The sequence below is a fragment of the Myotis brandtii genome, unplaced genomic scaffold (assembly GCF_000412655.1).
Source record: "Myotis brandtii unplaced genomic scaffold, ASM41265v1 scaffold32, whole genome shotgun sequence".
Classification (NCBI taxonomy): domain Eukaryota; kingdom Metazoa; phylum Chordata; class Mammalia; order Chiroptera; family Vespertilionidae; genus Myotis; species Myotis brandtii.
The window spans coordinates 14,926,780-14,944,346 of record NW_005362269.1 but is presented as its reverse complement, the minus strand read 5'-3'; the positions used below and the strand labels follow the sequence as shown (position 1 = coordinate 14,944,346).

Sequence of the window (17,567 nt, the reverse complement as noted above, 5' to 3'; positions counted from 1 at the left end):
CCAAATTGGGAATTCACCTGGGCTGGTGGGCCAGTGTGGGCATCTGACGAGGCTGCAAATACTATAGGGAAGAAATTGTAGTGACTCTGCCCTCCAAGTATGACCTGAAGCTCATCTCTCCCTTTCTGTCCCTTTAGAAACACACGAAGTGCGGGACAGAGAGAAAGAACAGGGTGGGAACCTGAGCGCTCTTGTCCAGTCTTCCTCCAGCTTAGATAGAGAATGTTGACATGGAGAGCTTGGTGGGCTTCTGCCCTGCTCCCACCCTGTTTCTTTCTGGTCTCCATCTGCCCTCGCCTACTTTATTTAGTCCAGTGATGCTCATTTGCCCATCACTGGACTATGGGTCCAGATTTCAGGGGCAGGCCCTGGAGGCTTTGCCTACGGTCTCAACTCTTGAGCTCAACCCTGCAATGCTAGGGTGTATGGCAATGTTGTGATATAGAGGCCTGTTTTAGCCTCAAAGGCTCTTTCTGCCAGAGGCTGATCAAGAAACGCAGGCTTGGCCTCATGGAATTAAAGTGGCAAGTCTCTTTCTTTAGGATTTGAAGCACAACATAGCTTCTAGTTCTTTCTTCCTTCTGACATGGTGTCATCCTTCTCCAGGTGTATGGGACTCTCTCATTGTTTTCTTCTTTTCATTTGTCCATCCATGTGCTTGTGTTTCCCACAGTGTGTTGCAGTGAAATGGTTTCTGCAAAGCCCCTTGCCTCCTTCCTAAAACAATTTTCCCCTTTGCAGTGCCCCACACACCAGAGCCAAGGCCCCAAGCCACGTCAGAGTGAACAAACCACAGACTGAAATTGCAGCCATTCAGGAGAGAGGAGTCTTTAATTTGGGCTTAAAATAGCCCACAGCCTGAGATTTTGAGGGATCAGGAGCAAGGTGTAATCGCAGGAAAGGGTATTGGAGACCCACCCCAGGATGATTGAGCAGGGGCTGTGGGCAGGGAGAAAGACAGGCATAGAGATTGGGAGTCTGGGCTGGAGTCCCCACAGCTCATTTGACATTATATTCTTGAGTCTCTTTCATAATGATAGAGTGAATCATGTGGCAATAAAAATACCTGGGACCTGCCTGCTCCATCTGGAATGGTGCGTCTGCTCCCCCTCTTTGCTGAAAACTCTGTGCAGATATCATTGTCATAATAGCGAGAACCAGGTCCACCATGTTGCTGAACTTCTGAGCCACTGTGCACTGCACATGATATGTTCTATTCGTACTTTATCTCTTGAAAAAAATGTCCCCTGGAGTTGTACAAACAGCAGGGCTAGTAATAAGAAGAGCAAGGAGGTGTGAGCACTTATGGGCTCAGCATTGTTCTATCATGTTGGCATGTATAAACTTGATAAATTCTCAGCCCAACTCAGGGAGGAGGACATTGTGATTATCTCTTTTTTAATAGGGAAATAGAGGGTCAGGGAATTTAAATAACTTCCCAAATCATGACACTAGGTCAGGCTACCAAGTACACAGTAAGCTTTAGTGTGACCCTGGTACCCACACTTAACCATTACGCACACATCACCTTCCATGTTAATGTTGTGGTTTTTATTATTCTTGTTACTGTGATTACTGCCTGTCTTAGTTAGCTCAGTCTGTTATAATAAAACTAGAGGCCCTGTGCATGAAATTTGTGCACGGGGAGGGGGGGGCGGTCCCTCAGCCAGGGCTGCACCCTCTCGCAATCCAGGACCCCTCGGGGGATGTCCGACTGCTGGTTTAGGCCCAATCCCTGCCTGCCTGATAGCCCCTAACCGCCTCTGCCTTGGCCCCCGCCTGCCGTGGCAGCCACCTCTGCCTCGCCCCCACCACGCGGCTTCATCTGGAAGGTTGTCTGGAAGGATGTCCGAATGACAGCTGGAAGGTCGTTCAGCTGCATATTATGCTTTTATTATTATAGATACTGCAGACTGGATGGGCTAAACAACAGACACCTATTTCTCAGAGTTCTGGAGTCTGGACATCCGTAATTGAGGTGCCAGCATGGTTGAGCTCTGGTGAGAGCTCTTTTCCTGGCTTACAGACAACCGCCTTCTCTCTGTCTCCTCATATGATGGAGAGAGTGCTCTAGTGTCTCTCCTTCTTATAAGGACACATCGCATCCTGAGGCTCCAATCTCATGATCTCATCTAAACCCAATTACCTCCCCAAGGCCATTCCTCCAAACACCATCACATTGGGGCTTCAATATCTGAATTTGGGGGGAAGACAAACTGTCATAACACTGTCATTTCTTGTTTTTGACCCTAGTGGACTATATAAGCTCCTAGATCAGAGGTCAGCAAATCACACAGTAAATATTTAGGCTCTGGGGATCATATAGTCTCAGCCGCAACTATTCAACTCTGCCCAGATAGCACGAAAGCAACCATAGTCAGTCTATAAGCGGATGAACATGGCTGTGTTCCATGAAAACTATTTATGGGGACTTAAATTTGAATTTCATATACTTTTTTGTGTCATGAAATATTAGTCTTCTGAGTTCCTTCTACTATTTAAAAACATAAAACCCATTCTTAGCTTGTAGTCAAAACAGCCAGTGGGCTTGATTTGTCCATAGTTTACTGACCCTGGTCCTAGAGCCCAGGGATTTGGAGGGTCGTGTATTTACTTTAATCCATGTCTTCCCAGGACCTCGGTCCTGGCAGTCAGTCCACATCCCTAAATGCTGATTGAATGAGAACTCCGTGGCAGCTCTCACAGGTATGCTGGATGACCTGGGGATACTGCTGATTTTCAGAGGAGCCAAAAGTCGCCCTTGCTCCGAGCAAGGGGCGGAAATTCAATCTTTGTCACAATGGCTGCGAAGAGAGCAGGAGCCTCCCGCTTGTGGGTCTTCACAAATGTTTGTGGGAGAGGGAAGAGAGAATTTCTTTTTCCACAGAAAGTGTAGATTTATTCTTTGCAAATAGACCTACAGACGTGATTTGTAATGGGAAACAGATTTCCCCCCTGAAGATAAATGGAATGTCCCCACCTCCCAAACTGAGAAGAGAATTGTTTCCTCTTTACAAAGGGAACAAATTGGATTCTCAAAGGAATAATCAGAGAAGTTTTTAAAATTGTCATAATAAGTAAGATATGGTTTCACGAATGATGAAAGGGAGGGCTGCCTTTCTCTGGTCTGGACATGCAGAACCGGTAGAAGAATCACATGGGGGTCTCTCTCTCTCTCTCTCTCTCTCTCTCTCTCTCTCTTTTCTCTCTCTTTCTCTCTTTCTATCTCTCTCTCTCCATGATCCCTGTCCCTTGCCCTATCAGTGTCACATGAAGAGAGTGGCTTCTGCCTGAATGGGGTTGGTGGGGCCATCCTGGTTCAGTGTCTCATTATAGAGACATCATTGTCTTCCTTTCATGCCCTTCTTCTTCAGCACATTACTGAGGTGGGACCCCACACCCCAGGCAAGCTTCCTGACAGCTGCAGATCATTTTGGTCCGTGGTAGAGGGCATTACAAATGGGAGCCTTGCCCACGCAAAGGGATGGTGTTTGGAATGAGCGTGGTGGCCTGGATGGACAAACCACTTGGAATACACTTCCAGGCAGCCAGGAATCAAGGCTGAGGCTTCGGACCTTGGTGCAGGTGAAGAACCATGATGGGTTGAGGGACCAGTGCCATACACCTGGACAAAAGTCAGCATCAGCTCTGTCCTTGGCCAAATGCGGCTGAGCATGGATGCTAAGAGCTGGTATATAAGGAAGAGTGGCTGGGAGAGGAAGAAAGTACAGACCTTTACTTTGAAGAGCCTTAACTCCCCACGCCTTTGCTGGATATGTGGAGGAGGCTTCCACACTGCGCTTGCCCTCCAGGTGCTCATAAGAAAGTATACAATTAGTTATTTCAATTCTCTGGGAGCTATAGGAATAAAAAGCATGGAGCCATGCCAATCCAGCCTTGCTCTCTGGAATCGCTACCCTGTCTATCGTAGAACATGTGTAAATAGGGAAAGTTACTTAATCTCTCAGGACCTCCATTTCTGTCAAGTGGAGATAATAATAGTATACACCTCAGGAATTTTAAGAACTTGAAGGAGATGAGAAGTGCCTGATAAATCATGAGACCTCAATACATGGCAAAACTGTTTTACTGTTATTGTTCATCATTATTATACTTTCCCAGCAGTAATAACTTCCTACAGTTGTATAACTCTTACTTAATTTCTAAAGCCTTTTAGCTTATAATACTTCATTTGATCATCTCAGAAACTCTCTGAGGTTCAGCAAGTGCTATTACCCCATTTTGCAGATGAGAAGAGTGGCTCACCCAAACCATGTGATTAGTGAGTCATGGAACTGGCCCTGAGCCTTGGTTGGTGCTGCAGCCTTTGGTCTGGTTGTCATCGACTGTGCCGTTCTGCCTTCTCACAGGTGCACGAGGCTGTGTCAGCCTGTGCATAAGACGTTCGATGTATAAGAAGTTTTATCTGCTCTCAAGGAGCTTCTAGTCCAGTTGAAATTCAAAGAACCTGGTCTAGGAAACGGAGAGTCCACATGCAAGTGAAGGCACATTTGCTGTTTCCAACAGAGGCAGGCCAGAAACTGACTAGCCAGGAGTCTTACATGGCGCCATGAGATGACATCCAGAATTTTCTTATGCTTAACCTGCAAAGACCTGTCTCTGATTTCCTGCATGTCACTCCTGCAAATTCCCTCCATGTGTGAAATGTGCAAAGAAGCCAACTCTGTGGCGGATGGTGAAGCTCCAAGTTGCATCACATCCCCTCCACCACTCCTCCTTCGCAGCAGACCTTAACATTATTCTGTGATTGCTTCGCATCATCCTTCCCAAATGTGCATCAAATTAAAGAGTTATTAGGGCATGGCAGGACATGTTTATGGGGAAGAATTTCCTTTAAAGTCACAGCTCAGCCTGAACTTACTTTATTAGTGTTTATACAAAGTATGTAGTGTGTTCCAACGCAATCCATATTTATGTTCCTGCAACCATTGCATTCCTTGGGCTGCCCCTTCCTGTTTTCTTAAAGTGATTACTGCATCTAGATTAACAGTTAATAGTGTGTGTGCTGTATGGCTGGTCAGGCTTGGAGACCTGCACCTTTCAGAGAATGACAACCACAATGTGTCCTACAAGAAGAATAGATTTTATTTTATTTTATTTTAAAAATTCTTACCTGGGGATATGTTTTTATTGATTTTTAGAGAGAGAGGAAGGGGGAGAGAGAGTATGCACCTCACCCAGGGATTGAACCCACAACCTAGGTATGTGCCCTGACAACCTAGCTATGTACCCTGACTGGGAATTGAAACTGCAATCTTTTGGTGCACAGGACAGTGTCCCAACCAAATGAACCACCCATTCAGGGCCAAATAGCATAGATTTGAAAGTGGTCTGATCAAAGTGGACAAAAACGGGGGGCGGTCCATAAGAATAAGGACATGGGGAACAGGCCCCCTTGTTTGTCCACTCACCTCTATCATGGGTATTTTGTGGCTCTAACGAGGAACACTATTTGCCCAGGACAGTTCTAACTTTGCCTGTTTTCCTGATATAATTACTAAAGGCAGTCTTTGATGTGCAAACCATTGCAGTTTGGATGTTAAATTACATGGTCACTCTAGTTCGAACTGGTGCCCAGATTTACTGGTGTAAGTGAAATATGAACATCGACTTTGGATCTGAATCCATGGTCAATGAGGACAAATGTAACTTCCTGCATGTCACTCCTGCAAATTCCCTCCATGTGTGAAATGTGCAAAGAAGCCAACTCTGTGGCGGATGGTGAAGCTCCAAGTTGCATCACATCCCCTCCACCACTCCTCCTTCGCAGCAGACCTTAACATTATTCTGTGATTGCTTCGCATCATCCTTCCCAAATGTGCATCAAATTAAAGAGTTATTAGGGCATGGCAGGACATGTTTATGGGGAAGAATTTCCTTTAAAGTCACAGCTCAGCCTGAACTTACTTTATTAGTGTTTATACAAAGTATGTAGTGTGTTCCAACGCAATCCATATTTATGTTCCTGCAACCATTGCATTCCTTGGGCTGCCCCTTCCTGTTTTCTTAAAGTGATTACTGCATCTAGATTAACAGTTAATAGTGTGTGTGCTGTATGGCTGGTCAGGCTTGGAGACCTGCACCTTTCAGAGAATGACAACCACGATGTGTCCTACAAGAAGAATAGATTTTATTTTATTTTAAAAATTCTTACCTGGGGATATGTTTTTATTGATTTTTAGAGAGAGAGGAAGGGGGAGAGAGAGTATGCACCTCGCCCAGGGATTGAACCCACAACCTAGGTATGTGCCCTGACAACCTAGCTATGTACCTTGACTGGGAATTTAAACTGCAATCTTTTGGTGCACAGGACAATGTCCCAACCAAATGAACCACCTATTCAGGGCCAAATAGCATAGATTTGAAAGTGGTCTGATCAAAGTGGACAAAAAGGGCGGGGGGGCGCTCCATAAGAATAAGGACATGGGGAACAGGCCCCCTTGTGTGTCCACTCATCTCTATCATGGTATTTTGTGGCTGTAACGAGGAACACTATTTTCCCAGGACAGTTCTAACTTTGCCTGTTTCCCTGATATAATTATTAAAGGCAGTCTTTGATGTGCAAAGCATGCAGTTTGGATGGTAAATTACATGGTCACTCTAGTTCGAACTGGTGCCCAAATTTACTGGTGTAAATGAAATATGAACATCGACTTTGGATCTGAATCCATGGTCAATGAGGAACAAATGTAACTCCGATAAAACCGTCAATAAAAAGCTCAGGTTCAGCCCAGCTGGCGTGGCTCAGTGGTTGAGTGTTGACCAATGAACCAGGAGGTCATGGTTTGAATCCCGGTCAGGACACATGCCTGGGTTGCAGGCTCAATCCCCAATGTGGGGTATGTAGGAAGCAGCCAATCGTTGATTCTCTCTCATCATTAATGTTTCTATCTCTCCTTCTCCCTTCCACTCTGAAATCAATAAAAACATATATTTAAAAAGAAAAAAGCTCAGGTCCAGATCATTCAGTCATTCAACAGATATTTATTTATGTCTTTTATGTGCTAGGCATTATGCTGAACCCTGAGGATTCAAATATAAATAAGATATGGCCCTGATGCCCAAGAAATTGGAGTTTATTAGTTTAGCTAAAATTTTTAGTATGTTACAAAAATTGTGTGATTAGGTCATGTCAATTGGTCTCTCACTCTTCAGGACTCTGTATTTATTTCTTGAAGTTGATTGCTAAAGTCTCAGGCACTGACACCTGAATGCCTGGATATAGATGCTCATTGGTCATTATCAGCTTATGACCATACATATGGGTATCAATCACCCTGTGCTTCCATTTGCTCGTTCATGAAATGGGAATAATAATAGCACTGACCTCACAGGCTGGTGGTGAGGAGTATAAGAGGCACTGAATGTGAAGTGCTTAGCATAGTTTTTAGCACATGGTAAATACCCCGTGCACGTTGGCTCTCGCATGGTAATTACTCATTCTGCAGGATGAGTAATTTAGACCCTAATGTGGGCAGGATGCAGGTTCTGTACCTCTGTTGATGATAACTTAGATGTCATTCTTTAAAAAAAAAAAAAAAGCATAGTTTAAGGTAATGTCTGTTAATGGGGCTCAAAGCCTATGAGAATTATCCTGGGGAATAATTCAGGGTCAGTGAGAGTCTAACCCTGGGGATCAGTCATTACATTTTCCACCTTTTAAAATTGGGGCAGGTAGTTTTCCCAGGGTCATGCTATAAGGTAGAAACAGCACAGAGAAAGATCATGATTGCTTAACTTCTAGGCCTTTCTTTCCCACTCTGCTGTATAGCCATGTGCCATCAGTCAGCACAGACCAGGCTATGCTTCAGGAACAAAGAAACCCAGATATATCTGTGGCAAAACACAGTAAGCCGTGCAGTTGCTGTGGGCAGTGGTCGTGGTCTGTACTCCACACTGTCACTCCGGAACCCAGGCTTCTTCCGTATGAGGATACCACCTTATCAAGGAAGACAAGGAAGGGGAAGAGAGGATTATGCTGTGTGAGATGTTCTATGGTCTTGCCTGGAAAGAAATCAGTCTCGTGGTCCCACCTAGATACAAGGGGCACCAGGAAATGTAACCTCACTGTTTACCAAGGAGGAAAATGAAAGTGTGGTGAACACATAGCTGTGCCCTGCCATGCCATGCGCCTGACGTTTCTTGTCACATTTCCAAAGGCTGACCCCAGTCTCTTCTGAGGTTTCTGTTTCCTGACTTCCAGGGATTTGAAGAACCATATTTTCATGGGCTCTACATGCAGTGTAGGGAAGGTTTTGAGAATGGGCCTTCTGAGGATTGTTTGGAAAAGCTTGAGATTTCTGTTCATGATAAAGTGGGACAAACAATGAACTTTTTTGACTGATAGGCATCACCTGGCGGTCATTGCTCAGAAAGGAGTAAGTTGCCATTCTAGAGTCACTTTGTCGTATCCCTTAATCCTCAGTGGTCGGCAAACTGCGGCTTGCGAGCCACATGCGGCTCTTTGGCCCCTTGAGTGTGGCCACGAAGTTTCAATAGCACTGTACGTGCGTGCCCGCACGTGGTATTTTGTGGAAGAGCCACACTCAAGGGGCCGCAGTTTGCCAACCACTGTCCTAGGAGGTAGCTACTGTTATACCCATTTTTTGGATGAAGAAAGAGAAGCCGGGGATGGGTTAAGAACCTGCCCCAAATCACACCACTGCTAAGATTTGAGTCCAGGCTCTCTGGTTCAGGCCTGCTTTCTTAAACATTGGGCTCTGGAGCAGGGATCTCAAACTGACATGCCTGTAAGGCCCAAGGAGGTCCATCAGTTAGGGAAGCAGACCAGGTGGACTGATGGACTGCCAAGCACATGTCTTATCCAAAATGGGCAGTTGCTTCTTAGCTCCACTTCACAGTGGCCCCGAATTTTTTGGGAGACAACCCAGGATTCCAGATTTATAAGTTACATTCTCCCAAATTGGCAATTAAGTTACAAATCTTAAACCCATACTGAGAACCAGACTAAACACATCTGCAGGCCAGAATGGGCCTGTGGGCCACCAGTTTGCAAGTTCTACTCTACTGCCTCCAGCAAAGAGCTAGGTATGCCTCAGGCAGGCCCTTTCCTGCTACAGCATGGATAGAATGAGCAAGGCAGGCCAGCAGGGAGCCCTCCTGCAAGAAAGAGCAGTCAAAACAGAGACCCAGCCCACCCTTCCTCCTTGCAGGGCCCTCACCGCCACCACATGCAGCCATCCAGGTTGCCCCTCGCTCCGGACCGTTCTCCTCCCTGCAGGTAGCTGTCTGCGCAGCGCTGGCTGCAGACTTTTGCAGGTGTAAAATTATATATGCAAGTGTGTTGCCAAGCCAGAAATTTAGCCCAGGGAGGCTTAGTTCCCAAACAACTGAGGTAGTCTGAAGCCAGTTTTTTAAATCAAACTCAGTCATTTCTCTCCCAAATGCGTGTGTTTTTAAACTTGTATGTGGTTATGTAATGGATGAGAATGCAGTGCAGAAGTCAGAGAGCAGTCAAACGATGCCTCCTGTTGTGCAAGTCGGGAGAGGTAAAGCGTGAGACTGGAGCTCTGTGAGGGTGATCCGCAGGGACATGCGGCTGCCTGACCTGGCGGACGGCGATTGGACGGTTCTTGAACGGTTCTTGAACACATGCTGTTTCCTCTGCACCCTCACGGAAGATGGATGGCATCAAGCCCTTTGGGCTGGGAGAGGACGCAAGGACAGGAAGACACCCATAGGGCAGGACAGTCTGAGCAGCTTCAAAGAACTGCCCTCGGACTTATCAAGGAACATCTCACTTTGGCCAGATTTCCAGAGCCTTGAGTAGCTGTGGCTCTGCTGGTCACTAGCTATGGGGAGAAATCCTATTTCAACTGGATCACACATTTTCAACATTTTTTGGTGGGGAGGGAAGGGTGCATGAGTAATACATATTTACTGTGGGAAATACCAACCGCCCCAATAAGCAAAATGTAAAATGTTTTAAAAAACAACAAAACTCTTCGCCCAGCGTCTAGAGAAAACTAATGTACATTTCTCTGAGTCTCTGAGTGTCTTCAAGGGGCCTCCCTTCATCCGAGGTGTCTGGGAGGACAGGAGGGGAGGATAGTCTGTGGTCTTGGCTCCCACAGAGCTGCACACTCCTGTGTTACCAGCTTCAGGTGGTGGCTCTCAGTCCTCAGCAGTCCCTGGCTTGCCGCTGTGTCACTCCAGTCGCTACCTCTGCTATTGCGTGGTTCTCCCAGTGTGTGTCTCTGTTTTTTTCATCTTATGAGGACTTCACTCATGCTGGATTAGCGCCCACGCTAATGGCCTTATTTTAACCTGATTACATCTACAAAGGTTCTATTTCCAAATAGGGTGACATTCACAGGTACCGGGAGTTAGGACTTCACCTTATGGGGGAACACAATTCAACCCATGATGTAGTGGTAGGGTCTGGATGGAGAAAGGATGTTAGTAGCTTTCAAAGCCAGCCAATAGCAGGAATGTATTTGTTGATGGAGTGCCTAGCACAGTTCCCCTATCTGGTAGGTGCTCAGTAAATGTCTGTGGACCAAAAGAAGAAAGAATTAAGTGAAGCAGGCTAAGAACAGCAGTGAGCCCCACCTGCCTACTGTTGCACCGTGAAAGGGATTGGCAATTGGGGGAAATGAATCTGGTTGTAGGGGGCAGGTCTGATGTCAGGGGAAAGAGGCTGAGGGCTGTTAAATCAGGCATTTCCTGCTGGACCCCTTTTTCCCTTCTGTCCTTTCATTGCTGAAAGCTTGAAGTCTGCCTCAAGGATGCTCCACAGTCTGGGTGCCACCTGCCTCTGTAATCCTATTCGGTGACATTCTGCTCCAGTACCTGACTTCCTTTCTGTGGCTCAGATCCTCCAAATGCTTTCTCTACTCAGGACCTTTACGATTCTGTCCTCCACTTGGAAAGCTCTCCCTTCAGCCTTTGCCCTTAGCTAGCTCCTTCAAAGTATTACAAAGCTGCAATTGAGTATTGGCTGGGACTGAGGTCTCATATGAAGGCTCAACCGGGGACAGATCCATGTTCAAGCTCTCGAGATTGTTAACAGAATTTGGTCCTTTGCAGCCTGTTAGACTGAAGGATTTGGGCTCTTGCTGGTCATTCTTAGGTCTTTGTTGGTTGTCTATGGAGGCTTCCCTCAGTTCTTGCCTATGTGCTTCCCTAATGTAGCCACTTGCTTCATCACAGGTAGCAAGGGAGAGTCCCCTAGCAAGACAAGGCATTATAGTCGTGTGTGATGTAATCACAGAAGTGACATCCTACCACCTTTGCTGTATTATATTGATGAGAAGCAAGTCCTACCCACACTCAAAGAGTGGGGATTACACAAGGTGGTAATACCAGGAGGGAGGGCACCCTAGAATCTGTCTTCCATTCTTACTAGGAGAATAAAAGTTCCCTGAAAGAAACCCTTTATTTGTTCAACACTCTATTCCTAGCTACCATCACAGTGCCAGGTCCAGAGTAGTGTTTAATAAAGGTGCGTGATCAGAAAAAAGAAAGGATAGAAGTGAGGAGGAGAAAGGGAGAGGAAGGAAGGAAAAACAGACGGAAGGAAAGAAGGAATGTCTTGCTTTCCTCTGCAACATCTTCTGGGTTTACAATTGAAGCCCTTTTCTCCACGCTCTGCTAACAGCTTCACTAGGGGATGTTTTTGCTGCTCCCCCTTCCCACATGTGCCACAGCAAAAAAAAAAAAATTGCTGGAATGCCACAGAATGAATCAAAAGAAGGGTATGGATACATATGTGCTAAGATAGGGACAGTGGCCTAGCCTAGAACGTTTTTGTTTCATTTTTTCCGATGTTGTTCTAAATTCTTCTTCCTCTTCCATCCCACCCAAGGTGTCAAACAGATGTGAAAATACCACAGAGCTGCAAGTCACAGTGTTGGTTTATGATTTATGATTGGGATGGGGGAAAATAATGCAGGAGATTACCATGGTGATGCCTGTTTATGGAGGCAACATGGCAGATGATGAGGAACATGGCAGAAACCAGACACTGGCAAACACAGCAAGAAAGCACTTCTGCCTGGAGCTTGCAAAGGGGCTCAGCACTCCCACAGGCCCAGAACTCCCTGGGCAACAGACGAGGAAGTGTGCCACCTTGGCCATAGTGGGGAGTAGCAAAGCCACTGGGAGTGCCCCTGTGCTTTCTTCAAGACATAGGGATGGGGGATTCTGTTCCATTCTATTCCTTTTTTTCAGTCAGCTGTTAACTGACGCAGTGGAAAGTGCTTAGACTCTAGTTGCAGATGAGCAGCATGATGTGATATAAAGCATGAGCCCGAGTTCACATCCCAGCCTTTGCTGCGTATTGGTTGTGTGATCTCATGGCAACTTGTTTTATTGGTAAAATCTTCTAAGTTGGGGTGTAGGTAGGGGAGACTAAGCTTCAGTTTCCTCATGTGAAAAATGGGAAAATAATAGTATCTATCACATAGGATTGCTGTCTAGATTAGAGAGAATGAACATAAACTTTTTTAGCACAATGCCTGGTGCATAGTTTGGGCCCAGCAAATATCAACTCTTATTAAGGCTGATCTTCAGTATTTTTATCTGTTGAAGGATGTCTAATACCTACCTTTCAGAGCAGTTGCAACGAGAAGAAAGAAAAAAAGGATGAAGAGCTACTGACTCAAAATTGTTGCACTTGTCAATGTACTAGACTGCTATACCCAATAGTTCCAAAATTTCAGTGTCTTAAGAGTTATGTCTGAAACATGCCTAAGTCTAATGTGAGTAAATGGGGAGGCAGGGAAGGGAAGGTCTCTGTTCCATGCAGTCCTTCAGGGACCCAGGCTCTTTCTATCTGCTCACCTTGGGCTGGAGTCAGTAGATTTGTGGAGTCCTCCACTGGATCTACTGACTCCAGCCCAAGGTGAACAGGATGTTTTATGGACCAAGGCCTGAAGGCAGCATATATTGCTTCTGCCCATGTAATTGTGAGAACTCAGTTACATAGTTGCCCCTACCTGCAAGGGAAGCTGAGAAATGTAGCCTCTCTGTGTGCACCAGACAGAGGGAAATGGTTTGGTGGACAACTTGCCAGTCTGCCACAATATTTAATGAATGGCACCTGCTCATTGTGATTATTGTATTACACCAGGGTGATTCCCATGGCATTGCAAGCCCCACTTGGAGGGATGGGCAGCCCTAATTATGCAGTCTTACTCCTCAGAGCCTGAGAGCAGCACCAATTCTCACCTCATTCCTAGAATGACAGGGGAGCCTTCAGCCCCTGTGAGTTATTGCTGACCATAAAGACACCACTGAGAATTTCAAGGGTGGCAGGCAAGACTCAGAAAGGACGTGTGAGAGTCATGTGAATGCAGGTCCATTGTTAATGCTAAATTAAATATTTGGAAGGTGGCTTTCCTTTCTCTTTCATCTTTCCATTTTTTGCAAAACAAATCATTCCAACACTTAATGGTTTTCCCTCCCTCCCTCCTTCCTTCCCTCCCTCTCTCCCTTCCCTCTCTCTCTCCCTCACCTCCCATGGTCTTCTGGTCTTTTCACATGGCAGCTCAGGGCTCCAATGCAGTTGCTCTGAGAGACAGACAGGCAGTCACTTATTGTCAAAGAAATCATTTGCAGACATGTTTTAAAACCACTTGGCCTCCCCACCCCACATCTAGTTTTCCTATCCAGGATCACTCCAGGTGGGACCATGCCTGCAGATGGTTCAGAACTCATCCTAGGCTGAGATCTGATTCCCTCAGAGGCTAAAGGTGAAGGCTGAGAAATCTAAGAATCCATAGGAGCCTGGACTGGGACAATAGGGTTGGGGGAAGGATGGGCACATGAAGTAGTGCAGCCTCTTCTCAGGGGCAATTTAATTAATTCCCATTTTTAGCCAGGCATGTTTGCAATCCAGGCTTTGCATGTCTCACCATTCCAAGGTCTGCATGTAGGAGAGAGTTACAGAAAGCATGGAGGATCAGAGAATTTAAGTGAATTATGCAAGCTCACGGAACAGGGAGTGGGGGGTGGACAGAGATTTGAACCCTAACCTGTCTCACCTCAAAGCCCATGTGCTCCCTGACCTTCTCCTTGGCAGTCTGGCAGTATTGCATGGATCAGGGAGGAGAAGCTACCATGGAAATAACCATGGAAATAGGTGTCATAGAAATGCTTCGAGGGAGAGGCAGCGGGAGGGGCCACTCGTGGTGCTCCCTTCCTATCAACCACAAAAATGCCCCCTCTTTTCACCTGGAGGAAGATAGCATGCAAACCGAGTCTCTTGAGGATCCCAAGATTCATCTCTAAGCACAGAGTTTAGGGTGGGGCAGTCAGCTGCTCTTGGTGCAATGAAATTTCAGAGTGGAGGTGGGGGTATTCAGTTCAACTAATTATAGTAACAATAGCTGCCATGATTGAGTATTTAACAAGTGTCAGATAAGCGCTATGCATGCATCATCTCATTTAACCCTCTTAAAAACTGTTGAGGTCAAGGTTGTCACCCTCATTTGGCAGATGGAGAACCTAAGCCTCGGAGATGCAGTGAACTGCCTTTAGGTCACTCATTATGTGGCAAGGTGAGGATTCACACTCAGGGCTGCTTGCCTCTGAAGCTCTGCCTCCCAGACACTGACTATGTTCCCACGGCAGCCCCATGGTCCCATCACAACCCAACTCCAAGTCCTCAGCATCTCAGCAGCACACTGTGTCCCCCTTCACATAATAAAAATTAATTGAAGAATATTGGTGCCACAGCCACTGGCATTAGCTGCTGAGATACCATGCTGTGTCCCATAATGAAACCCTTAGTTGCATTGTCATATTCACAGTTGTAAAGGCCCCCAAACAACCTTCCCAGTTGTGAGGGGTGGTGAGAAAAATACTCAGGGCGATTATGGGCATGCACAGATCCCTGTCTGCATGCTGGTCCCTAATCTTTGCGTGAGCAACCCTTTTCTATTTCCCTGTGCAGTTCTTGCTCTTCCTTCACCAGCACTCACCTTAGTCTGAGGAGTCTACATACTGCCCTTCTCCATTGTAGGCTAGTTAAGAAACAACTTTGCTATTTTAGATAGTGGAACAGTGGATGGAGTGGGGAGTTCCCAGATGAGGTTCCTCAAGGATCCACTTCATATTTCCTTCAGTATTATTTTTATATCAGGAGAGTAATCCCTCCCCAAACTTGGTTTTTCCTCCTGCAAGGTGTGAGAATCTGAAAATTATTTTCTCGTTCTTTTTATGCAACTGCAGATCTCACAAGTCTCACTGAGGTCCAACTGCAGGGTGACAACCTCAGGACCTGACTGGGAAAACCAAGGAAGTGCAGTGGTCCCTCCTTATCCACAGGGCATATGTTCCAGGCCCCCATGAATGCCTGAAACCATGGATAGTACTGAACCCTCTGTGTACGTTTTTTTTCCTGTACCTCATACCTTTTCACTCAAAGGAAGCACTTTACGGCTTTTCTTGGCATATCCAAATTGCCAGCATCATATTTGTGCTTTGGGGGCCATGAGTAAGTAGGATAAGGGTCACAAGCCCTGTGATTCCATGGCAGTCGAACTGAGCTGGCTGCTGAGTGACTAATGGGCCAGTAGCATTCACACTGCACAAAGGGATGATTCACATCCTGGGCAGAAAGGAGTGGGAAGGCGTGACATTCCATCACACTACTCAGAGTGGTGCACAATTTAAAACTTAATCATTGTTTATTTCTGGAATTTTCCATTTATTATTTTCTTATCGCAGTTAACCATGGGCCACTGAAACTGCAGAAAGTGATGCTGGGAAAAGGGGGGATTACTGTAGAGAACATGTAGATAGGAACCCATCACTGGAAAATGTCCTTTTAGCTAAAAAGCAGAGCAAGATCATTTACATGTACCTTGTTGAAGCTCTAACTTGGCCAAAGCCCCGGAAAGTTTCTCATAAGGAAGGCATGGAAAATAGGAATTAATTGTTCAGCATTCATTATTAAGAATTAGAATGTTATTTATGGTCCTTTTTTGTGTCCAGTCTTCTTATATAGTTTTAGTGAACACATTTATACAGGTTTATTCTTGACTTTGTTTTTCCCTAATCCTGGTTTGCAACCATCATGGTACTCCCTTCTCCCCAACAAAGCCACCAGAATGCTTTCAGTTCTCCTATAATAAATCCTTCTCTTTGGGACCATTTTTAGGATCTTAAGCCTACAAATTGAGGCAGCAGTAATCCATGTAGCTGTCGTTACCTAATGTAGGGAATTAACAAAGTTACCTTGGCTCTGTGCCAAGCACACAATCTACCTTATTGGGCTATGGTGTTAAATGAGATATGGTCTTTGTCCTTGGGAAGTCCTCAAACTAGGTGGGAAATAGACAAGTACCTGGCTAGGTATCAAAGTCAGTCAAGATTCTTCTGGTTTCAAGTGATGGCAAATTTAACTCAAACTACTTTAAGTCAAAATGTAAGAGGGATGGGATAGAGTGGCTCCACATAATCTCCAAATACAGAGGTGTCTGGCTTCAGGCATGTGTGTCTCCAGAGCCTCATAGGATAGCACGAGAAATTAATCTTTTTTTTATCTCCTAACTCTGGAAAGCTCTGTCTTCATGGGAAAGATGGCTGCTGGCAGTGCTGAACAGCTTAGCAGCCCCAGTACAGAAGAGCCCACTGGGAATTTGAGTCATATTTGCATTCCTGAAACAATGACTATGGTCAGAGGGGGCAAAGATGCACATAATCTTGGCCTGATGAGGAGCTTATCCCTGGAGCTGAGACGAAGGTTCAGCCCCACTTATATGACGTGATCTGTGAGTTGGGGGTGGGGAGTTGCCAAAGAAAAATTTCTGACCTGGTGAAGGGGCAACAGAAGCCAGGCAGCTACATATAACAGGCTCTACTACAGACATAATGGATAGCTTATTCCATACAATACCCTTAAGGTTAGTTGGGCATGCTCAGGGGATATCATTAATCATTGGAATTGCCTTCTTCTTGACAAGCAACATCCCTCCAGTCCAAGCCAGTCTGGGTTGAATAGACCATAAATGTAACCTGAAAAAATCTTACCCAAGTTTTCTCTCCATTTCAGTGACCTGGACAGAAATAATATCACCAGGATCACCAAGATGGACTTCGCTGGACTCAAGAACCTTCGAGTCTTGTAAGTAGCACATTACTCTCCAGCACATTTTTATATTTAGCTCTTCAGCCTTATGAAAGGGTTCCATTACCCTAACATTATACCCCCTAGCACTGGGCAACAGGAATTTTCCATTCTGTGGCACAAAACCCTTCATTAGGTACCGGGTTTTCACAGGTATCTCACTCTGTGTCTCACTGCTGCTGGCTGGGCTAGACCAATGGAAGAATTCTGTCCCGTGACAGGGAAAACAGAAGGCCATACATGAATAAGTCAACATGCCCAGCTTCTAGGATGACAGCAATGTCAGACTGACTAACCATTCTTCCCTTCCAAAGAGATTATAATTTCTTCTCCAGCATGTGCATTAAAAGAGAAATCAGGACAAATGTTATTTATCTTGTTTAATGGAGAGAGAAGGGGAGGAGTGGGGAGGGGAGGGGAGGAGAGGGGAGAGGAGGGGGGGGGAGGGGGG

At 45.7% G+C, this 17,567-nt stretch overlaps 1 protein-coding gene across 1 annotated transcript in view; it reads left to right on the top strand.

Moving 5' to 3' along the window:
• The window catches only part of SLIT3 (slit guidance ligand 3), a gene marked incomplete at its 5' end in the record, with an annotated part of 542,638 nt that overhangs the window by 25,985 nt on the left and 499,086 nt on the right, over nt 1–17,567 (top strand). Inside the window, one exon of the mRNA XM_014543056.1 lies at nt 17,042–17,113. Within this exon, the coding sequence (XP_014398542.1) occupies nt 17,042–17,113 (72 nt within the window). The remainder of the gene's footprint in view (nt 1–17,041; nt 17,114–17,567) is intronic.